This window comes from Myotis nattereri (assembly GCF_964212035.1).
Source record: "Myotis nattereri genome assembly, chromosome: X".
Taxonomy (NCBI): Eukaryota; Metazoa; Chordata; class Mammalia; order Chiroptera; family Vespertilionidae; genus Myotis; species Myotis nattereri.
Window position 1 is genome coordinate 8,865,226 of NC_138078.1, and position 24,901 is coordinate 8,890,126.

At 40.7% G+C, this 24,901-nt stretch overlaps 2 protein-coding genes across 3 annotated transcripts in view; one reads left to right on the forward strand and one right to left on the reverse strand.

Annotated features, from left to right (window-relative positions):
• TXLNG (taxilin gamma) overlaps positions 1-3,646 on the forward strand; it is a gene marked incomplete at its 5' end in the record, with an annotated part of 53,194 nt that extends 49,548 nt beyond the window's left edge. Inside the window, one exon of the mRNA XM_081081878.1 lies at positions 930-3,646. Within this exon, the coding sequence (XP_080938004.1) occupies positions 930-1,262 (333 nt within the window). The 3' untranslated portion in view covers positions 1,263-3,646. The remainder of the gene's footprint in view (positions 1-929) is intronic.
• On the reverse strand, positions 3,640-24,058 carry RBBP7 (RB binding protein 7, chromatin remodeling factor). Of its 2 annotated transcripts, none has more exons than XM_081081879.1 (12): positions 23,745-24,058; positions 22,780-22,924; positions 19,451-19,596; positions 15,719-15,892; positions 14,586-14,701; positions 10,506-10,666; positions 9,737-9,863; positions 9,536-9,613; positions 8,857-8,933; positions 7,053-7,110; positions 6,421-6,531; positions 3,640-5,147 (listed from the first exon to the last, which is right to left on the reverse strand). In XM_081081879.1, the coding sequence occupies exons 1-12, from the start codon at positions 23,758-23,760 to the stop codon at positions 5,079-5,081; spliced, it is 1,278 nt and encodes a 425-aa protein (XP_080938005.1). In that variant the 5' UTR covers positions 23,761-24,058; the 3' UTR covers positions 3,640-5,078. The 2 variants fall into 2 exon arrangements, with proteins under 2 accessions (XP_080938005.1, XP_080938006.1); XM_081081880.1 differs by having other exon boundaries at positions 15,719-15,865; positions 23,745-23,984.
• Between the last annotated feature and the right edge of the window lie 843 nt (positions 24,059-24,901).

The window sequence follows — 24,901 nt, forward strand, 5'->3', positions numbered from 1 at the left end:
GTCCCTTTCTGTTTTTTGGTCTGTTCAAAAAGGCAGTCTTCTAAAGCTGAAATTTATTGTTTACACACACTTGATTTCAAACCTTCGATCTTCTCACCTGAAAATTGGTAGAAAGGAAATCTATGCAAAAATGAGTTCTGTCTTTAATCAGGCTCTTAATTAAAAAAAAAATTTATTGAGTTTCTTACAGAGAGGAAGGGAGAGGGATAGAGTTAGAAACATTGATGAGAGAGAAACATCGATCAGCTGCCTCCTGCACACCTGCGGATGTGCCCGCAACCAAGGTGCATGACCTTGACTGGAATCGAACCTGGGACCCTTCAGTCCGCAGGCCGACGCTCTATCCACTGAGCCAAACCGGTTAGTTAGGGTGGCCCTTAATTTTCATCTACTAGTTTGTGATGAATTAGTCTCTTGAATTTCCTGAATATTTCATCAATACAAAATGTGTTTTTTTGATTTAAAAAAATTTTTTGATTTCAGAGAGGAAGGTATAGGAAGGGAGAGAAATATCAATGATGAAAATCATTGATCACCATGCACCTCACGGGATCAAGCCCACAACCCCGGCATATGGCCTGACTGGGAATCGAACTGTGACCTCCTAGTTCACGTATCAATGCTCAACCACTCAGCCACGCCAGTGGGCCTATAAAATGTTAAAAAAGTGTATTTTGGTTTTAAGAAACATGACAAAAAGAATTGAATTTTGTCACCTTAAAACAATATTGTATTATAAATAGCCTGTGGTATTCATAGATGTGTCTGCAGTGAAGCTAGCTAGAACGTTAGATGCTTAAAGAATTGAACATGTTCATGAGGTGATTAAACAAGTACTTTCCAATGTGGCTCAGATTACTTAATTTTTTGGTATCCACTAACCCAATTCATCCTCAGTGAGGTTACATACATCTTTTTTTTTCCTACAGAAAACCGTCCGCGATAAAGAGTACAAGGCCTTTCAAATAAAACTTGAACGGTTAGAGAAGCTGTGCAGGGCTCTTCAGACGGAGAGGAATGAGCTCAACGAGAAGGTGGAAGTCCTAAAGGAGCAGGTCTCGGGGAAAGTGGCAGGTGCAAAACTAGCACCGCGTGTGACACAGCCCTGTGCAGCCCTGGCTTCTCCTAAGGAGCTGAACACTGCCTGGAACAGCGGTGCTGGAGTCCCCATGGTGGCCGCGCCCAAGGCAGCCAAGGAGAAGCCAGCCGCACACAAGGCCGCGTCCCTAGGCACCGGGCCAACCATCGAGTCAGTAGACTGAGATGAAGTACGATCACTGTATTGAGAGCTCTATTTTGTGTATAACTTTCTCTGTTAGTAGTAATTATTGGTTTTGTGGTGAAAATTTTCTTACTTTTTCTACCATATCTGTATTTTCTTAGAACTACTGGACTTAGGTGGTACAGGAGGCTGCTTAGCAGTTTTGAATAGTTTTCCTCAGCTGTGTGGCACATCTGCTTCGTTTCCCTTCATTGGAATGCATGTGGTCATTTGCCTTGTCCTTCACTGCTCCTTGCACAAAATCATCCTAATTAAAATTTCACTCAAGACAGGGCCGACCATTCATTACAAGAGAACTTTGTACTGATAATGGTTCCTTGATGTGAAAACAATAATTCATTTAAACGTCCTGGCCCCCCATCAATATTAATAAAAAAAAAAAAGAAAACATCAAGATGATTAGTTTTGTTTAATAACCCATTTAAATGCCAAGTAAAAAACCCCTCTATGGTTGGGACAGAAACAAACAGCATATTTAATTCCAAGTATTTTTTATAATATGTCACTCGAATTTGAGGTGGTCGTAGCCTCAAATTCCTCAAAGTTTTGGCAGACTATTGTATCATGTAAACAATGTAGTATATGCAGGCAAATAATTCGACAGACAGGCTTAATGTTTATCTAACTAAGTCATACTGCTTTAGTTTCAGGTTAGTTAGAACCAGTGGTGAATTTGGACCACCCAGAAGCTTATTATGGGGTAGGTGGTTTGTTTTCCATTTGGGTACACATCCTCCACTTCCCACAGAAAACGGTTACTGATATCCCTTTAAGACAATGAAGGTAAGTTAATGTGTAGCTTTCACCAAGCACAAGTCCCTCCACTACCTTCTGGCTATTTAAAATTGGTGTTCAACTTTTAAAACAGTCCGATCAGCCAAGTTCTCTATTCAACTGAAACTGATTTCATTTCATTTCCAAAACAGAAAGACTGGAACTAACATTTTTAACTTTGGGAAAACTTCGCACAGTTAAGTAGTCAGGATGTATTATGAATGCTTTCCATCTGTTTCTCACCCTTTTCTTACTGTTTTTATTTTTAAAGAAAAACAGTATTATCAATATCTCTACACTTGGAATGGGGCGACTTTTGAAATTAAGCACATCATCTTTGGATTAATTTTACTTCTTTACAGTATCAAATGTAGTAAATGATTGCTCAGCTGCAGTGATTAAAGTTTTGATTTTTGTCCCTAGTATAATTTGCATTGAAATACTTTATGAGATAAAAAGGCTCCAGTAGGACTAATGTTAGCACATTCCACTGAGCAAAACTACCAAACTGACACTTCTTAAATTGCTTACTAGACTGAATAAACTCTTTGTTCACATTCATGGTCTAAACTGTGTTGAAAGAATTGAAAATTGTCCAGTAGATAGGAAGCAGCACCTGGAGTGGAGGATTATATCTAAGCTTCCACCATCGGTCATATTAATCAAGGGGCCAGATGGTAGAAGAAAAGAAATCCACAAAGTAGGTTATCTAATCACTCAGTCAAAATGAGCTTGAAACAGAAACAATCATACCCTCTCTCAAACAGCCTCTTATAAATACCCCTCCCCCCTGCTTCTAAATGAAATATTGGACTCATTTCCCAGAGAGGAAATTATGGTATGTATTATCAGAAATATCTACTTTAAAATTAGTACTAATCACATTTCACAAAAATTCTGCTGGATGTACAGCTCTTAATGTTTTAAGCCATTGTGTAGCCCACCACGTCTCATTGTGGTGTTTGTGTGGAAGACTGTAAATCTTTGGACCTGTTGCCTATTTTCAAGGGCTTTATAAAAATGTGATTAACATTACTTGGCCTGCTGCTTTTGGCTTACTACTATGTATTTTTAGCTAGATGCTACCATGGTGTTTAAAGGATATTGATTCTGTCTTGGATGCATTTGGTGTCCTTTCAGAATCTGTCCTCCCATTATCCTGTGAATAAAAATATATGGGACCCTGAGAAGGACACTCTCCTAAAGCAGTCACCTCACCAGCCCAGTGTTGTGGCTTCGTAGCACGCTGTTGTACCTAATATATTCTAGAACACTGTACTGCTACTAGGCTGGCCCAGAAAAGGGTTAAACAATGTCAAATTCACTTCAATTGCACTTGTTGCACCACCATGGAATCTTATGTGTACTTATAGTGGCAGTAGAGAAAATGGACCATTTCATCCTGACTTGTAGGAGTACATTTCTTGGTCTTGAGACCAGTATTTTTAGTTATGTATGCAACTGCCTTTATTATAAACACCTGGTTATCACAATTCAATTCTCAGGTGTTGCAGAAAAATCTACCTCTTTCAGACTGTAGATGGAAATAACTGTGAAAAAATGATGCAGATATCTTCTAGTTTGTGCTAAACACACTGCTTTATTTTTACAGCCCACGTCTTTCATGAGGATACGAATTGTTAAGAGGCAGTCTTGTTTTGCTTTTCAAGGACATTTTGTAGAGATTTTTCACTAATGTGAATCTGATTTTATCTACTCAATTCTGTATAGATTAAGTAAATATGTATGATAATTTAACAGCTTCTGTGTATTCTTTTGTTACCCACATGGCCTTAATTATATATAACAGTAAAGTCCAAAGAAAGTTGTAGGTAGTTGGTTTCTTGGACTTTAAAAGTACTTTTATTATTGTACAATTTAAGCAATAAGGGATGGGGCACCGTTTATCCTCTGGATGGCAGAAGACCCATTTCATGTAGCCAAACCACTGTTAGTACCTTTTCAGTCTTGGCTACTCTTAGCACATTCCAGGGTGTACCTATTTAAATAATAGGGAACTAAGTATATATAGGTATTTGTTATACACAGACACACAGGAAAGACCTTATAATGAGCAAAAAGTATCATTAAATTTTCTCTAAGTCAGGGGTATAGTATTTTAGGTATAGTGGGCCACACAAGGTTTTTGTCACATATTTTTGTCTAAACATTCAAAAAATAAACATGAAAACCATTCCTAGCTGGCAGGCCTTACAATATAGGTTGAGGGGCCAGCTTGTAAGCTGGTTATTTCCCCTCTGTAGATCCCTGTCTTGTAAGCAAACAAGCTTTCTTTCATTCTTTTGCGGGGAGTGGGGGGAATCTAGTGTTTCTTTAAACACTCCCAAAGTTAAAACACAAACAGGGTGTGGGTCAAATGACACAAGTTAAGGTAGTTCTCTAGGTTTACAAATCTACCAAACACAAAATAGACACCTAACTTCTCCCACCTTTGCATTTAGGATACTGTCATGCACTGTAGAATGAAATTCAGGAAATGCTCACAAGAAAGGGAGGGAGACAGACAGACACACACAGACAGACACAGACACACACACACACACACACACACACACACACCTCAATAAAGGGGACAGACAGACACACATCCCTACCCAGGTTCTAAAAGAATAAAACAAATTTTATTTTCAAACTTTATTTTCTGCAAAGCCAATCAACAAGTGTTGGAGGGGAAAAGTGTAAAAGTTATTCTTGCATATTTGGGAACAGCAAGCACTTAGTTTCAGAAAACAAGAACTTAAAATATTTTAATCAAAGGCAGTACCCTGCTACTTGTATTTTAAAACTGTCATGTTCTTTCTTAGCAACATTTCTTCCCTAAAAGCTACGATATGATACAGAACGCAATAGCTCACTTGAAAGTGCTAGAATCAGAAGGTAAAGAATGCCATATGCCATCCCACTTAACATTTCCTACTATACAACGCTTTTTTTGGCGCTTGATAAACCAAGCATTCATGTTAGCATTACATTCAACAGAAACATTTCTCATACTTTGAGTTTAAGATCCTTGCCCCTCCAGTTCCGATGTTGTGACATCTGACTCTTCATCATTGTAAATATTTTCAGCCTGGAGATAACAACCAAATTAATTCATAGGTATAAGTCCCCATGGTTTTTACAAGACTATCTAAATATAGCATTTAGTAATTCTATCCAGATTTTTGGATTCACGGGGCAATGTGTTGGAAGTGGACACATTTTGAGTAGTTTATTTAGAAGTTATCCTTGTGTTTCCCAACCCCCAAACACTCTAATAAATTTAATGAGGAAAGGCAGGCCAGTGTATAATTCCACATATAACCCCTAGATGCCCAAGCACTATTTAAATTATTGTTCATAAAAGGTGTTTCCCGAAAGCATTGCAAGCATCATTTAGAGCAGTGGTTCTCAACCTTCCTAATGCCGCGACCCTTTAATACAGTTCATGTTGTGGTGACCCCAACCATAAAATTATTTTCATTGCTACTTCATAACTGTAATTTTGCTACTGTTATGAATCGTAATGTAAATATCTTGATATGCAGGATGTATTTTCATTGTTACAAATTGAACATAATTATAGTGATTAATCACAAAAACAGTATGTAATTATATATGTTTTCCGATGGTCTTAGGCGACCCCTGGGAAAGGGTCGTTCAATCCCCAAAGGGGTCGCGACCCACAGGTTGAGAACCGCTGATTTAGAGGGAGTGATATCCCTGAGGTTTATGAGGGTTGGTTAACACTTCAGTGCCTTAGACATATCGGTCGTGTACTTAGTGCTAATTTTCAGAGTGCTTAGTATCATGTGCACTCGTTGACACTTTCCCCCTTTATTCTTTAAAAAAAAAAATATCAGAGAGGAAGGGAGAGAGAAACATCAATGATGAGGGAATCATTGATTGGCTGCCTCTTGAACACCCCTACTGGGGATTGAGGCTGCAACCTGGGCATGTGCCCTTGGCCGAAATTGAACCCAGAACCCTTCAGTCCACAGGCCAATGCTCTATCCACCGAGCCAAACCAGTTAGGGCTCCTCCTCTATTCTCCATGTCTATGACACAACAGACATTGGATATAGAGCAGTGATGTAAAGAGCCCAGTTGAAAAGTAATCATGAAAATCAGAGCACATGCTGTGTCTACATCTGTTTTTATAGATACGTAAAAGATTTCTCCTGACTGGACAGATGTATATTTAACTAAAAATTGTCATTAAAATGGAAGAGGTTTTTAAAAATTATTCCCTTTCTATAAATATTTGGTACAGTATACATCTAGATTTTTGAAATATTTCTATTATATCAGTAAATCTCTCCTTTACAAGATAGTTATTTAAGAGAAAAGATATTTTAGCTCACCATTTGCCATATCTGCATGATGTTATCCTCAGACACCGAGCAAATGACCCATGGCTCATTGGGGTTCCAGCTGAAGTCTGATATCTTGGCGGTGTGTCCTCCATGAATAAACTGTTAATAGGAACAAAAAAGGCCTTGGTTTCTTATCTTTTGTTAGAGCATCAGTCTTGCAATGGCAGGGGTGGGTGTCACTGTCCTGCAGTTTGGAGGGAGGGCACAGGCTTAGTACACCACCACATAAACCTTAACCTTCAAGGGGCCACCAAGATGATTTGATTAGGAATAGGAGGGAGATGGGCACTATTGGCATCAACAAGATCAAGGAATTTTAGTTTCTGGGCAGGGAACTTAAAAATCCAGTCATTAAAAATTTTCCCTACAACGAGGAGTTACTATACACTGTTTCCCAGGAGCTGGAATTATTCTTAATGAAACATTGGCCAAAACCTACTGGGCTCTTATTTCCTATTTTCAATAAATGTCAAACCCCAATTACAACAACCTCCAAGACCTCCAATTGGAAATTAAAAACTAGAATTTGAAGTTTTGGCTCATTTTCATATACATGGAATCAATGACAGAATCCAATCTGCATGTGACATTTCATCTTGCATAAGAAAGCCAACATATACCAGGAGTTCAGGAGGCCCATCTTCTGCATCTTCTGCTGATTGTTCTTCTCCAATTTTGCTATTAAGAAAGAGCATAATGCTTTTGTTATTGAAATTCTTGCAGCATGTTTGCAAAACCACTGTCAGCCCAGAAAGTGCATCTTAAAAAACACTGGACAAATATTTCTATGCTGCTATCAATTAGAGTTTTTATATTACTTGGTGGGAGAGTGGGTTGTTTATTTTTTGGAAATGGGTAAGAGCTGTTCATAATTGAAACTGCAGAATATAATTTGTTAATATTACAATTCACTCAATATTTTCATTGTAGTGTTTACTACATTAGAATTAAAAGGTGAAAAGCATGTAAGAACTTACACTTCACTCTTAAAGCCTTTTTCATTCCAGAAATGAGAAATAATAACACATCAGTACCACATCTCTGAAGATATGACAACAAAGCAACTTTATAGAATGTATAAGCCAAGGAAAGGTTAAATTCCCCCTCCCTCTCTTAAAAATTTCAATTTACAGAAAATGCCAGCAGCCTCAATAGTGAAATTGCTCTTGAGTAACACACCACTTATCAGCCCTATATCGTATCTAGCCCAAAGGTGGACTTTGCTAATAATAACTTCTGGAAAAGACAGCCAAAACATACAACCTTCTAAGTGATATTTTTTCCTTCCCACAAAACCAAGCAAACAAACCTAACGTGGGACCGCTAGACAATTAATGTTTCTCCTCTCCCTATCAAGGGTATAACTGCTAACACTGACCACTTTAATCCGTAATTTTATCTAATGTAATTTTAACAGTAAGCAAGTCATAAATGAATTTTAAGAAGACATTATATAATGTGTGCAAATCTATTCTTGGCATTTTTAGGGATAATCCAGTTGCCAGGGCACCATACTTCTAAACCTTGCTGTATCACCTCATACAACCACTATATATTTTTGTTTTAGGTTTCTAATTTTACTACTAAAATTGTTTTCAAACATACTAAAAAATAACTGCTTTAAAGATCCTTTACATTTTAAAGCATCTATCACGTCCAGAGTTTGTTCCATAACAACACGGAACATTAGATGTTTAGAAGTTTTACAATACCAGCATTTTATTCTGCATTGTGTTCCGTACACTGAACGATGGGTCTACTGTCTCATATTAAGGCAGGTTTGGTTTTAATATACTAAAAACTCAGTCCACTTCAACAAAACACATTTACTATAGGTAGGAATAAAGCTATTCTTTGGTAATTGAATGACCACTCTGAAGTCAAGAACTTTAAAAAATGGAAACTATACAATGAGCCCTAAGCACATAAACTCTCTGACAGCATGGGCTTTGCTTATCCCTATCCCCAAGTATATCCCCAGCAGTTACACAACCCATAGTAGAAGCTCATGTTTATTGAATCAATGAAAGCATAGAAGAGCAAATGGTAGAAAGTCTCTAAGACTAGTCCTGCAGATGTATGTGCGATCCCATGAGACATGAACTAACATCTTTACCACTTTCTATAGCATGAGTGTCTTCTATACAATCATTTGGATGTTACAACACAAATGCACACCTCCCTCAACTTCAATCCTGAATATCAATAGAAAAATAAAACATTGCATAAATTTATTTTACAGCTCATTTGCTGATTTACTTCTGTCTTTTGGAACAAAGATTCTTCAGGAAGGTACTTAAAAGTTACTTTAACATTAGACTTATTAAACTGGGGTTTAGCACATCGCTCTTCTAAATTTATGAATTACATAATCTTAGATTAGCATATTTATATGCAGTTTCTCATCACCAGATTCTGAGTTACCTTAAATCCCACACATTCAGGCGGCGATCAGTACCACTTGAAGCCAGAATAGTTTCATTATGTGGAGACCAGTGGACCTAGCAATACATATTTGAAAATGTAAAAAATCATCCATTCTAAGGTTTGTGGATACTATCCTGATCCTCACTATTTTCCCATGATGTGTTCTGGATCCTCATTGGCCTACAGCCCTCACCTTCTTGTCCAATCCTTTCAAGTGCTCTTAAATGGCTCATATCCCTGGCCTGCCCCCAGGAAGGATGCACTCCCCAATATAGGGGAATTCAGCTAGGAGCACAATCATCTTTTTCAGCCCCATAACCATCCCAAACTTTTAAAATTTTCAGTGAAGTGTATTTTGACCTATACAAATCTCTATTTTAAACATCATACAAGAAATTTTTTCACTAGAGAAGCCATCATGCAGATATACCTTAACTAAAGAATCCTTGGATTTCACTTTTTAAGCTGATCTGTTTTGCAAGACTTTTTCTTCTACTTCTGAACGAATAGTCTTTCAAAAAGTTCCAAGTTATTTCCCACTAGTTAACTTATAAAGAGCTTTTTTAAAAAAAGCAACATTCCATGCCCATGATATAAAAGAAGAAAAAATTTTAATTCCCCCCTGCCAAAAAGTTACTAAAACCTGACATAAAGACACCAGAAAACTGTCACGTACCTGGAAAATTTCATCTTTATGAGATTCAAAGGTATGGAGCTTTAGTTTTAAATTACGCAGATCCCATAAAGCTACGGTCTGAAGAAAAATAACAAGTGAAAAGGAATTCATTTTTGCACTTTCCATAAGAGTTTTAAAATGTCTGATTACTGTACAAAACAACTGGGTTTGTAAACACCAAATATGCAAAAACGTAAAAACCTTATCCGCAGAGCCAGTTGCAAGAATGAACTCGCTGTAGGGATTGAATGACAGGCAATTGACTTCAGCGGTGTGTGCATCCACCAGGTGGCTTGGCTTGGAGGTGGTATTGGATCTGGTGTCCCATCTAAAACACAAAGTTACAAGGCACACAGCACACATGGAGGCCACTCGACCCTCTCCAACTTCTCAGACCTCAAGCTCATTTCCTCATCAACTCCACTCCACATCACCTCTATGCTTGCCCCTTCAGACACCAACCACACCTAGAGTTGGCAATTTAGACTTCCAACCGCTAAATGGTATGTTCTAAACGTAAGGAGAATGAATTAGGGCTGTTATTTTTGGTTTCTCATTTATTACATTCCTGTCTTAATTTACCAACTATTTCAAGCATACACAAAATATTGACAAAGCAGACAACATAACAATTTAATACCTACAACCCAGACTTGTTTAATTTCAGTATTTTTCCTTATTTGCCTCCTGTATTGGTTCCTTTGAGATAAAAAGGGTTCTAGGTTGTTGAATGCAGCCCTGTGGCCATGCCCTGATATAATCATTCTCCTCCCTCATCTTCAAAAGTCACCCTGATCTCAATTTTGATATTTACCTCCATACCAAGCATGTTTACTAAGCTGTTTTTTTTCTTTCTTAAAAGCCAATACATAACTTTTAAAAAAAAAGGAATTAAACCATAGGCCACCACAATCACTGATGGTCATTCAGGACACCCTATAACACCACCCCACTGAACTTTCAACCTTACATCATAAGCTTCTGATCATCAGCAACAGATCCAAACAGTGACTCATGCAGCAGGTGCCAGGCCACATCCTCAACAACAGCCGAGTGGCCAGTAAAGATGGCTTTAGCATCCACAATTTTGCCTTCCTTTGGTCCTGCGTTTATATCCCACAGACAGACAGTCTAAAGAAGGAAAAAAATATACACAAAAGCCATAAAAGATAGAATTTAAATGCTAACATCTTATTTAAAATACTTCATTAGAAACAAAACTATCTATATATATAAAAGCCTAAGCAACCATTAGGACTGAAGCACCAGAATGACTGGTCTCCAGTTGCTATGATGCGCACTGACCACCAGGGGGCAGACACTCAATGCAGAAGCTGCCCCCAGGTGGTCAGTGTGCTCCCACAGTCAACCTCCCATGTCTGGCCAACCTCCCCTAGTCCCTCCCTCCATCTGGCAAACCTCTCACAGTCCCTCCCCCAGTCCGACAGACCCCATCTGGCAGCCAGTAGGCCCCAGCCGGCCTGGCCCCGATCAGGACTGGGCGAGACAGCCCCGATAGGTCCTGATCGCCAGCCAGGCCTAGGGACCCCACCCATGCACGAATTTCGTGCACTGGGCCTCTAGATTAACTATATGAATGTTAGAAATAAACACGAGGGAGTGTAATATAAACCAAAGTGAAGCTTCACAAACAACAGAGTGTTATAGGTGTAGATTCTATGATCTGATAAGCAAAAGGCAAAGAAAATACACTGTAATAGAGGCATGCATGGGGAGACCCAGCACACTGGCAGGCAAGGAACACTCAGATTAGAATTTCTACCAACATACAGTCGAGTATCTAAAATTCATCTAGCCTAGATTACATAACAGAGAACCCAGCATTTGGTATCCACTGAACAGATGTGCACGTCCTAAATATTCACACTGCGTTCGGAGATTGGTAATTGAAACTAAAATGTGCCTCAATAAAAGGCAAAAGTCTTTGAACAAGCCTCTCATGGGAGAAACCACTGCAGACATCAGAAGTATGACAGGTGAATGACCCAGAAAGCCCTACTAGGCTATGAGAGACCAGAGCTTGGGGCCTTCAGACAGACCCCATGGCATGCTCCTCAAACCCAAGGAGAGGCCATGGGGCCAGTAGGCTCTGAGAGATTAGTCTTCTTTTGACATACCATCGCACAAAAAATTAACAGGAAAGTCTTAAGCTTTATGAAAAAAAGTACTACAAGCTATAGGGCAATGATTTTCATCCAACTGTATAAAATATGAGGTAATTCCATTAAGGTATGTTCATACTAGTTCCACTGACACTGGTAATGGTTTCATCTGTTTTTAAATCACTTTCTTATCTGAAAGGGTTTCTGTAACTAAGCTATTTTCCAGGAGTAATAGCTATTTTCCAAGTAACAAAAATTAATACACATGCCCTTAAGTCTGTTGATACACACTCAGATTCACAATTCACATGCACTGAAGAGAAAGGAATGGGTGGAGCTCTTGCCACCACCCCCTCCTCACCTCAGAAGGATGGATCCTGCGAAGATTAGCAAGATGCCTGGCACATGCAGAGCCCTCAGAAAAAGTTAGCTATTACTGTCACTGGCCAAGTCCCAGCCTGGTGTCTTCAAAAAGTACTAGTAATTAAGTAGAACCTATCTTCCCTATTTCGGAGACTTTCCCATCTACTGTGAGGAAAGCAGGAATGTGACACAGGCTCCATCAGTCCATCCAGGACTTTGAATTGTGAACCAAAAAAGGGGAGACTCTGTTCGGATGGGTGGTGGGGGGGCATAACACACACTTTTAAAAATATATATTTTTATTGATTTCAGAGAGGGAGAAGGAGAAGGAGAGATAGAAACATCAATGATGAGAGAGAATCATTGATTGGCTGCCTCCTCCATGCCCCACCGGGGGTTGAACCAGCAACTCTGGCATGTGCCCTTGACCAGAATTAAACCCAGGACCCTTCAGTCTGCAGGCCGACACTCTATCCACTGAGCCAAACCGGCTAGGGCCATAATATACACTTTCCAAGATGGCAAGAGTGACGTCCTCACTGGCCTGATTTGCTGGCCTAACCTCTTTTTTCCAGGCCATTTTCTAGCCATCATAGCAATTCTGTGTACCTTACCCAATGCCCTCCTGATAAATTCCTTTTCTGTTTAAATCAGCCAGAGTCCATTTTGATTGCTTTTACTAAAGAATCTTGACTGGGCAATTAACTACTTTCAATATTTTAAAAAACCTAACAGAAACTACAATCAATAGAAATATAAAGATCTGTGATGTGACAGACCCTGTTCTAGGCATCGGGATATACTAAGGAAAGCAAGAAACCTACTCTCAAAAAGCTGACATAAAGTGTGGCCAAATTACATGAGCTCCTGAAGTCTACCCTTGGCTTCTAGTTGGAGTTATACCAAACACTTTCTGCTTACAGTATGGAATCCATAAAGATATGGGGCCATTAAGTGGCATGAATGCTACAAACATTGATCTACAATACATTAATGAGATCTCTTTGCATTTGTATGGTACTTTTAATTGTTAAAACAATTTCTATTAAGAATGCTGAAGTAACAACAGGGAAAGATTTGTCTTTTCAACAAATGGTGGTGGGAAAACTGAATATCCATATGCAGAGAATGAAGTTGGACTCCTACTTCACACTATATATAAAAATTAACTCAAAATGGATCAAAGAACTAAACGTAAGAGTTAAAACAATAAGTCTTAGAAAACATCGGTGAGAATTTTTTTTTGATGCTGGGTTACATATGGTTTCTTAGATACAATGTCAAAAGCACAAATGACAAAATAAAATACATAAACTGGACTCAAAATTAAATATTTTTGTGTTTCAGAGAACATCATAAAAAAAGTGAGAAGACAACCCACAGAATGGGAGAAAAATTTCTGAACTAGAATATACAAAGGACCCTTACAATTCAACAATTAAAAAACCCCACAAAATTTAGCAATGGACAAAGGACTTAAATACACATTTTTCCAAAGATATACAAGTGGCCAATAAGCACATGAAAAAAGATACTCATTATTAGTCGTCGGGGAAATGTAAATCAAAACTGCAATGAGATACCACTTCACACCCACTAGGATGGCTATAATAAAAAAGACAGACAATAACAAGTGTTGGTGAGGGCATGGAGAAACTAGAACCTTGGTACATTGCTGGTGGGAATGTGAAGTGGTGCAGCTGCTTTGGAAAACAATTTGGCAGTTCTTCAGTAAGTTAAACATAGAGTTACCATATGATCCAGTAATTCCACTCCTAGGTAATTAGCCAAGAAATGAAAACACATGTCCACACAAAACTTGTACAAAAATGTTCACAGCAACAGGATTCAAAATAGCTCCAAAGTGGAAGAAAGCCAAATGTCTGATAAATGAATAAAACTATAGTATATCAATATGATGAAGTATTACTCAGCTATAAAAATGGGAGTACTGACATATGCTTCAACACAGATGACATTATGCTAAGTGAAGGAAGCCAAACATAAATGGCCATATTTATTACCATTGCATTTGTATGAAATATTAAGGAGAGACAAATCTATAGATAGAAAATAAATTAACGGTTGCCAGGAGCTGTGAGGAGGAGGGATTGAGGAATGACTGCTTAATGGGTATGAAGTTTCTTTTTTGTGACATTTTATGAAAATGTTTTGGAATTATATAGTGATGATTTCATAGCTTTGGGAATACACTAAATCCCACAGAACTGTACACAAACAATAAACAAAACAAAATGTTATTTATATTACTCAGGCCTCACAAATACTTCATAGTTTCCATTACAGAGGTCTACTTTTACATAATAGGATACCTTTTGCATACCCTCCCTCCATTCTAAGGCAGCTCCAAAAAAACTTTGTGAAATCCTAAGACTTCAAAGGATAGTTTGATAACAATTGCTCTAAATCCTGTGAAAATGTTATCACAACAATCAGCAATATTATCTTAGAAAACCTTTCATCTATATAGTACTCCTGCAATGCAGAGCTGTCTGGCAGTCTTTAACTCTACACGAGTAGATTAGGAAGAATAGGTTTCTTACATGGTCGTCAGATGCACTTAGCAGATGTCCACTCAAATTAGAATTCCAGGAAAGACCATAGCCTTCCTTCTGGTGGCCTCTTAACCTAAGATCAGGATTACATTCTCCACTTGGGTCTAAAGAAAAAAAAGAAGTGCATTAACTACTGATTATCGGTTTATTGGAATTGGTAAGAGCAAAGCCTCACCTGAGTGAGCCATAATATTTATTTATGCTTGGCATAGCACTGCATACACACAAGGACTTGGTCTGACCCAAAGCTGCCATGGAAAGCTATTCTCTGTGCTTCATTCCAAACACTCAACGCAAACCAGGTCTCACGACCATAAAACTAGTTCCTTTAAAAAACCTAGTACTAGCTCTAACACAAAATACTGAAAACTACAGCTATTCTACAAATTTGCGCAATGACAAACCGCCTCGCCTCTGGGTCAATTTTCAAAAACATTTTTGTAAGGAAAGAGATAACACAACAGGTCTGGTTGCTCAGTCCTTGCATGTATCTGGGGTAGCCTGTAACCATGACTGACCCTGAGCCAGCTCCTGGGAATGTGACCCTCACACGAAAGTCTTCATGTCACTAAGGACGAAGTTTTATACGCCCAGAGCAGTAGGGCATGCTGTGGCAGCTTGTCAAGACTTGTAGAATTGTTTGGCAAGATTCATGATGTTACCACTGCTGGGGTCCTGACTTTCCCTTACCAGGACTGGTGTACCATAGAGCGAGATGTGCCTATGTAACCAGATCTCCATAAAAACTCCAGACCCTGAGACTCCAAGGGGCTTCCCTGGACAGAGACATTAGTACACGCCCCTGTGGCTTGCTGCTAGAGAGAATGCATGCTCTCTGTGGCCACAGCAGGGAAGGACTCAGAAGCCTATATGCCTGACCTCTCTGGACTATTAACAGATCTGTATCTTTTTCCTTCTGCTTTTGCTCTATATATAGTTCGCTGCCAGGAGTATAATCTGCTGTGAGGTCCTTCTGTTAAGTCATTGAAATCAAGCGTCATTACTGGACCCACAAAACAATTTTTAAACCTTGAAAAATTATAGTCTAGACTAGTTTGAATGACTTTGAAGCAGTTATTTGGAATCAAGCAAAAGTGGTCAAGTAATGACTTGACTTTTACCTGGTTTAGCAGGGTGCTTTGTATAGTCGAAAACCAGCACATCAGAAGATGGTGTCTTTGTAGCAATGATGTGAGGATTCTGCGGCATGTAACGAGCACGGTTTACTTCTCCTTCGTGATTAATTTTAATTTCACATTCAATTTTTCCTGTTACAGAACCAAAGCCACCAAATTCTAATGTGAGAAGAAAGAAATAAACACATACACTTACAGTTAAAGTCCACAAATCAATTTAATCAACCCAGATTTTAATATGACAGAATACAACACAAACTGATGAGAGAGAACACCAAAGTGTTGGTTTATTTGCCACTTGGAATTAATTTCCTCTCAAAGTCCATTTATATTAGAAAATATTGAGAGCTATTTTATGCAAGTTAATTCAGCTCCACCTTCGATTCAAAACAATTAAAAATTGAAGATGATGTACTTATTCACTAAAATTTAAATGAGCACATAATAAACACACTTCAACTTTTTAGTGCAAGTACAACTAATTTAGAAGTGCTGCAGTGAATTAGCATTTTAGGTTTCATCAAGACAGGGAAGGCTTTACCCTCAGGAGTATAAACTCCTGAGTCTGAAGTAAAAAATATCCTCAAATAGGATATCCATGCCTACTAACTGTCACCCAAATCCAAGGAACACATACATGCTAGTTCCACCAGCATACTTGGTTCAACTGCTAGTGGAGTGCCAACACTAAAATGAGGGGCCTTAACCTTTCTATCTGGTGTGGGAATAAGACTATACTGTAAAATAGTTTTAAAAAGGCCCTAAAAAAGTAACAAAGCCACATAAAAAGTAATGTAACGTCTGGGAATCAGCAAGATGGTAGCAGAAAGAATACAAGTAGAGAACATTTAAGCAGATAACAGCAAACAAGAACATTTTCTTTTTTGTGTTCATAGATAAAAACTTGAATTAGTTGCTGACACAAAAAGTTCGGGGAGGCTTCACATTATAATTTTTATTTTTTTCCCTGACCTAGCTTGCTGCTTCTTTGCACATTCCTTTTTAGCTCACCCTGTGTCTCTGGTAATGAGAATATTCACTCAAATGCCCAATGGAGCCAGGCAGGTAACAAGTTAAACAGACTGGGTGGGACCTGGTGAAAACACGCTGAAAGCAGTAAACCATTTCTCAGTTTCAGCCAGCTCTTTCGATGTGGGAATGCTTCATGAACATTAGCTCCCATGGCTTCATACCAGAATTTAGCCACTCTTCTCCATGGCAAACATTAGCTTACTATTTCTGTGTAGCTGAAAATCATCTCCCATTCCACAACTCCTCCTCTCACACAACCACACGAAACCCTCTATTTCACTCTCAGCATTTCCCTTGCCCATCTTGTCACTGGAAGAAATGTGCCAAAGAACTCTTACCATTTGCAACAGCATGGATGGACCTGGAGAACATTATGCTAAGCAAAATAAACCAGTCAGAGAAAGGTAAGTATCACACAATCTCACTCATATGTGGAATCTAATGAACAACATAAACTGATGAACATAAATAGATCCAGAGACATAGAAGCATGGAACAGACTGACAAACCTCAGAAGGAAGGCAGGGGAGGATGGATGGGTGGGTGGGAAGAGATCAACCAATGTACTTTAATGCATACATGCATAACCCATGGACACAGACAACAGTGTGGTGAAGGCCTGGGGTGGGGGGCAGGGGCAGGCTGAGAGGTCAATGGAGGAAAAAGGGGACATATGTAATAACTTTCAACAATAAAGATTTTAAAAAAGAGAAATGTGCCTCCCCCTTCCTAAGACTACCCCTCCAGATTATTTCACCTCCTATCTCCTGAGAGCCTGCTCTAAACGTGCCCCTGCCCCCATGGACTGGGTGGGTTCCTTCTAACCTTTCTTCTATCAAGATATTCAAGTTTTCCAGCTCCTTTAGATACAATCCAACTACCTCTTAGAAGAATGAATAAACTGATGTTTAATCATAATGAAATACTATACAGCAATTAAAATAATAAGATAGACATCAACATGATTTACACACACATTAAAAAATAATATTGGCCCTAACTGGTTTGGCACAGTGGATAGAGTGTCGGCCTTCGGACTGAAGGGTCCCAGGTTCGATTCCGGTCAAGGGCATGTACCTTGGTTGCGGGCACATCCCCAGTGGGGGCTGTGCAGGAGGCAGCTGATCGATGTTTCTAACTCTCTATCCCTCTCCCTTCCTCTCTGTAAAATATCAATAAAATATATTAAAAAAAATATTGAATGCCCTGGCCGGGGGGCTCAGTTGGTTGGAGCACAGTCCAGTACATAAAAAAGGTTGTGGGTTTGATCACCAGTCAGGGCACACACTGGAGGCAACTGATTGATATTTCTCTCCCCCTTCCTCTCTAAGTAAAATTAATAAACATTATCTTCAGGTGAGGATTAAAAAATGTATCTATTCTTTAAAAAATAATATTAAATGAAAAAAGCAAGCTGCAAAAGAACATTATGTGTATTTACTACTGCATAATAAAAATATAAGCAGCTGAAAATGGCACACTAATTTCAGGACAGTGATGAATTCTGGAGAGGGAGGAATGGGATACGGGTGGTGGGACTTGAGCTGTAATGCACTATTTTCACTAAGACAAAAACCTAAAGCAAGTACTAGAAAATGGTAAAAACTATCTACTAAATCATTTTGAGGTTGTGCAGTAAGCAACAGGTCTGGTTGCTTAACCCTCGAAGCTCTGAGAAACACTGGGACCATGACTGGCCCTTCACTGACTCCTGGAAACATGGATCTTAGAATGTTCTTTGTGTCACTGATGGACGGATGATTTTTGTGGTGTACACCTCGTTCAATGGACTGTGCTGTACCAGTGTGTCAGGGTTGCTGCGCACAAATATCAACATTGACGGTACACTCCCAGTTTCATTACTGGGGTCCTGAGTGTCAGTGTCATGGCTGGCTGCCTGCAGGACACGATGTGCCTATGAAGCCAGCCCCCCATGAAAGCCTCAGACCTTGACACCAAAATGGGTTTTCCTGGGCAGAGACACTGCTTGTATCCTTGTCACTGCTGCCAGAGAGAAAGCACATCCTGTGCAGCCCTGAAGGAGACTTGTAACAGACCTCCCGGGACTCCCTGATGCATATCTTGTTCCTGTCCTGCTGCTTCTGTTCTGTACTATTTATTGTAACAAACTTTAGCCATAAGTATAATTTGTTCTCAAGTCTTGTGAGTCTTCCCAGCAAAAGCACCAGAACTTGGTTGGAACTTGGGTGGTCAGAGGAATATCAAAGCAGGGGAATGTATGTTTGGAGGGGGGAAAAAACCATGAATGAAGTCAATAGTTTCCGTAAAAATCCTCACTATTAACTGATTTAACTGGTATATACGCCTCCTGACTTTTTTCTATGCATACACCAGTCACCCAATTTATCTTGGACACTTTTCCATACTGGTGCAGACAGATTTATCTCAATTTTATAATTGCTGCACAATATTTCAAACATACACCTAATGTGTTTAATGTCCTATGAACTATTATCTGAGTTTTGCTAGGTTGATCCTAATATTTCTTTCAATCCTACAAGTAATGCTACTGTGAAATCTTTGTGCACCCGTGGCAAGTAGTTTTATAGAAGAGAGTCCTAGTAGTTAAACTGCTGGGTCAAAAGAGATTAGTACAAAGTTTTAGTAACATGTAATTGGAAAAAGGCGTAAGACATCAATACTGGAATATTATGGTATACCTACCACCCTTTTCGCTGTCACAGTGGGAAGCATCAAACTGCGCATCATCATTCGGAATATGGACCCGAGCAACCACGAGATGATTCTGCTCATCAGACGTGTGAGTCCCCAGCACTAGCCAATGAAGGGCATAATCCTTTCCTTCCGGTCTGTTTGGAAAAGAAAATAAGTCACACTAATCCTACAAGAAATCAGTTGCCTCAACAATAAAGATAAAATTTAAAAAATAATTTAATTCGGTTAATCACTGATCCCTGTACTTCTAAATAATGACTTCTCACCTAAAAAATATCTCCCACTTTAACACACTACATGTTTCCGATTTCCCAATAAGAGGCAACAAGGTAGAATGGAAAGAATAAGGTGCTGGATCAGAAAAACTGGGTTTAAATCATGGCTCAAACTAAAATTAGCTATATGCAGTTTCTTAAGTCACAACTTCCCTGTGGACCTCAGTTTCCTCACTTGAACGGGTTATAAGTGCAAATGGCAAGATGTGAAAACCCCCTATTTACATTTATGGTGCTAAAGTTTATGAAATGGGCCCTCTCAATTTTACAGGGTGTGTGTGTGGGGTGTCGTTATTACCTAGTTCTATGAAAACCAATTTGAGGCTAAAGAACCTGCTGATGCCCCTTCGCACTTTGGTCCAAACAGTGATTTTTGCATCTGCATCTGTTAAGAATGGCTTTCCCCTTTGTATCATCTGAATAGCAATTTTCACTTGTGCCCATGGTTCCACTTCAGTGAGGAGGGCTGACAAATAGGGCTCTGGACCCCAACACTAGACATGTTAGGCTAGGCAGCCCATTGATGATTCTCTCTTATCATTCGTAGATGTTTCTATCTCTCTCTCCCTTCCTCTCTGAAATCAATATATATATATATATATATATATATATATATAGGTTTGAGGGTTACTTCTAGGCATGTAATTTAGTAATAACTAAAAAACACAAAATGAAACTTCACCAAAATTTGGTTTAAAGTTAAAAAAAACAACAATAAATACACATACAACTCCAAGAACAGAATAAGGCCGCCACAGCCAAGTAATAGCAGCTTGTTGGAAAAAAAGACATGGATCTTAGTTGATGTATACTCAGTGGCCAAAAGTATGTAGTCATCAAGGGGGGGGGGGGGAATGGGGGAGGGGGCATTTGTAATACTCTCAACAAAAAAGATTTAAAAAAGGGAAATTAATTCCATTTTAGAGGAACTTATATGGGGAGGGGGGAGGCAATGCGCATGACCATTCACCCACTTATTTTTTGCTGGAAAACCACACTTAGAAAATTAGGCTCTAGGCAATGTACTTTAGTAGGACTTAGATAAAATGAAGCCTTTACAGGGAATAGTGCTCAACATGAAAAGGACATTAAACATATCTCACGAGAACCATTTGAAAATAAATAGGAATGCTTGAAAGGAGGCACCAAAGAGCAATGTTAAGGCTGACATAAAAAAAAGGAAGTGATTTGTTTTTTTTTTTTATGGGGTTAAGCAGAAAAACTAAGATCAACAGGTAAAAGTTACATCACAGGATCTTTCTAAGGAGCACAGCTCCAAGATGGACTGGAGGACCTGAAAAATTTCTCTGGACTCTAAAACTCAACGATTCTGGTTTCCCAACGCAATCATTATATTGGGATTTTTCTTTTTACTGCAAACCCTTCCATCTCCCATCCTTAAAATACAAGCCTATTTTCCTGAACCAATTATTATTCTATATCCCTCCAATACTGGATACACCTAAGGCTGCAGAAGACTAATGAGCAGCCAACATTTCTACTGCTCTGTATAGGGACAAAATACAATCAAAATCCCTTCATACCCCAAACAGAACCTTGCAAAGCACACACAGCCATCCTCAACATCCAAGAATGCAGGCTGGCTGGCATTTTCTTGCATTCCCAGAGCCACTGTAGGACCCACAACCAGCTACTTCTTCGTATGCAAAGACCACCACAGAACATACAATTTAAAGTCTTTTTCTGCTAAGTTCTTACTTACATAAAAGCAATATCTGGGATAAGAACATATGCATCTATTATCTTTACAAAATATTTACACAAAACACATTATAGGTAACATTTTAAAAAGACTTCAGTAAGTAGATTTCACTGAAATCCAAATGGTCAAACAATTATTCTACCCTCCCTAACAAATTATTTCTGAATAGGAAGGGGTGGAAGAACCAGAATCAGTCACCACTTACTGTATACCTTACTCTGCACCAGCACTTTAATATGCACGATTTTATTTAATTCTCTCAAATGTAGGCAGTCAGCACGATCAACACCTCCATTAACAGACCAGACAAGTGGGGGATAGAGAGACTGACCAACTTATACTAATTCACAAAACTACTAAGAAGTGGTGGGCGGGGGCGTGCAGGATTCAAACTTAGGTTTGAATCATTAAAACCCCAGCTCTCCTAGAGTTTGATTAATCCTCATTAGATTATAAGCTCCATAATACCAAAGTTTAATGCCCTTCTAAGTTCATGTCCAAGTTCCTACCAGAAAAAGTCCAAATATGTGAGAAAGGTAGTCTAGTGCAGGGATTGCCTCAACTCTGGGGCTATATGTTTTGGTTTTGAAAGTCCCCTCCACCACTTGCCACCTGTGTGATCTCGGGCATGTTAACATATCAGCCCCCAATTCCACATCAGTAAAACAAGGATGATAAGAAGTAATAAAAAAAAAAGAAGTAATCAAAGTACTTGTTTTTAATAGTAAGCCAAAAAATAAGACATAAAACTCTATAGATGTATCAGGCTCTGCTCTAAGAGCTCAGTAAATGTCAGCAACACTCTCATGAAGACCAACAGTGACCTCAAAGTGTATTCCATACTATAAGCGACTTTTTCCGTGAACTGCTGCTAAATTCTTTTCCCTTTTGCCAATTAAAATATATTCATTTGGGGGGCTGGTTACATGGGTGTGTTACTTTGAAAAATTCACCAAGCCATATACTTATGATTTGTGCATTTTTCTGTACATATGATCTTTTTCAATAAAGGTGAAAAGAAACCCATTCCTCTGGGCTCAAAGAGATGCTGTTCTATATTTAAGCCCAAGAAATGTCAAATATATCTGCTGCTTCCTGCAAACATCAATCTCACAACAGATTCTCCTATTTTAACGTCATACTTATACCTCAGAAATTATCTCATAAATCACTTAAGTTAGTTTTGACAATAAGTCGCCTGTCACCTCATCCAAGGACTAAATTGATTACATGCTTACGTTCTATGTATAACATTCCAAAAGAAGGAAATTCAGGACAACAGTTAAATTTGTGCAAAATAAGTTGCCAGGAACCCTTACTTAGTCACTTCAGGAAGCCACTGAACCGTAAGACTCGGCCACTGAAGAGCATGGGTCATAACCAGGTCATACAGAAACGGTGTATTCTTCTTCCAGATTTTATATTCTTCATTGATGACACGCTCCTCCACAGTATCTTCAAACACTGAAATTTGGAGAAATTAAGTGGCTAAGAGGGATCGAAGTCAGAATCTGTACAGATACTGGAGGTCACCTCGAGATGGCCACACCTTATCTACTCTTTCTCTTTACCTCTAATTTGAACACGAACAACTAACCGCCCTTCCAGAGCGTGCAGAGAATATTAACACCAGGAAGCTGGGTTTTTTTTGCACTTTGAGATCAACACCGCCTGCGTATACAAAACTGGGTAATTAATTACACAAACACTGAAAGTGTTTTGCTGGTTACAGCTGTTCGCACCTGTTCTAAGATGACGACCCCTATGTAGAGGGGCTCTACGACCCAACTGAGGAGACGAATCCACGTGTAGCAGAAAGCTATCGACCCGCTCCCCCCATCCCCCACCCAGTGAGGCCTCCACTGCCACGAAGCCGCCGTAGGCCGCCGGGTTCCAGAATCCCCCGGACAAGGGCCGCGACCCCGAGGCGATTGGCGCGCGCGCGTGAAAGCAGCCGCTGTGCCCGCTTTCAGGCGGCGAAGGCCGCCTCCGCTCGGGGGCCTAGGGCGCCTGAGGGAGCGCCGCAGCCGGAGCGGGGGGAGGGGGTTGGGAGGGGGGGAAGGGGCTCAACTCGCGGCCCCGCACTCGGCTCCGGAAGTGCTTAGAGCCCCGAGTGCCTCAGCCGCGTCCCGCGTAGGCCCCTGAAGGCGCGCGCCCAGCCTCGCGCCCGGCCCCGCCCCCTGCCCCGCACGCCAATTCGCGCCTTTCTCCGGCGCGTGCCGCGGCCTCGCGCGCCCGCCGCCCCCCGCGGCCCTGGCGCGCGCCGCCCCGCAGGGCCTCTTACTCTCTTTACTCGCCATCTTGCGTCGGGTCGTTCGCCCCTTGCCGCCGCCTCAGACTCCCCTCTCTAGTAAAGAGCAGCCCAACAGCAGGCGCTCCTGCCTTTCCCAGGCGTGCCACACGCTGGGAGCTTTCGAAGCCTGAGCTCTGTCTCAAGGCCTGGGTGCTCCCCAGACGCCGCGTCCTTCTCTCCTGCCTCCTCCCCGCTCGCGGGTACCGAGGACTGAGCGCTCTTCTCTCTCTCCAAACTTGGAACGAGACTTTTCAACCCGCGCCTTCCAGCCCGCCCAGGCAGCTGAGCGCAGGCGCATCCGCTCTGGGAAAAGTAAGAGGCGGTGGAGGGGCGGGCCTGGGAGCCGATGGCTTCTTTGTTTCCACCAATGACGTTCGGCAGGCAGGTTTTACGCGGCGTTCGGAGGCGGGCTTCTGGAGGATGGGCGGGGCGTTTCACGGCAGGAAGTTGGTGAGGCGCAGGCGCAAGGACTCGCCCGATGCTCCCAGGGCTGGGCGCGGGGGCGGAAGGGGGTGGGCGGGGGTGGGGCAAATGGTGGCTCAGCTTGCAAGCTGCGCGGGGGCTGGGAGCCCCCGGAGGCGAGCCCTGGAGCCGCGGGGCGTGGTTGCTCGCCGCAGCTCTAGCGGTGGGGGGTGGGGGTAGGGGATGGGAATGGGGGCAGGGAGGCTGCCGCCACTTAGCTAAGCAAAATCTCGGAGAGAAGAAAATGGTTTCTAGTCTCGAGAGATTATTGTGCCCTCAAAGTCTACACGATAATCACGGGCATGCAATTCTGTGCACCCCGAAAGGTTTCCCTCCCGCCGATTCGCCTTTCCTGGAACCCAGTTGAACTGAGGGGGGCTTTATCCGAGGCAAAGGGGGCCTTTTGCGGAGGCCGTGGGCGTTTTCAGACTGCAAGACGCTGGGCCTCCCTGTTAGGCTAAACCTGCGGCCTGTGCTAGTATAGGCCGCCAACTGGCCCGAAGCTGACTTGAATTACATTTTCGTTTGTTCACACATTTGGTTCCTTCAGACGAAGATTTGCGGCGTCTTTCTGGTCTTCAGGAGATTTTCGTCCCTAAGCTCTGCTGGCTTTCTTATCTCAGTCCCAGCCCAGGCCCCGGCCCCTGCTGAGTCATTCTTATCACCTGCGGGGGGGCGAAGGGGGC

What these genes read in the sequence shown, in the direction of transcription:
- RBBP7 (XM_081081879.1), bottom strand. An exon ending in AAAGCACCCTGCTAAACCAG is followed by an intron (nt 14,702 to 15,718) that starts GTAAAAGTCAAG and finishes TTTTTTCTTTAG; the next exon opens with ACCCAAGTGGAGAATGTAAT. An exon ending in TCATGCAGATATGGCAAATG is followed by an intron (nt 5,148 to 6,420) that starts GTGAGCTAAAAT and finishes TGTTATCTCCAG; the next exon opens with GCTGAAAATATTTACAATGA.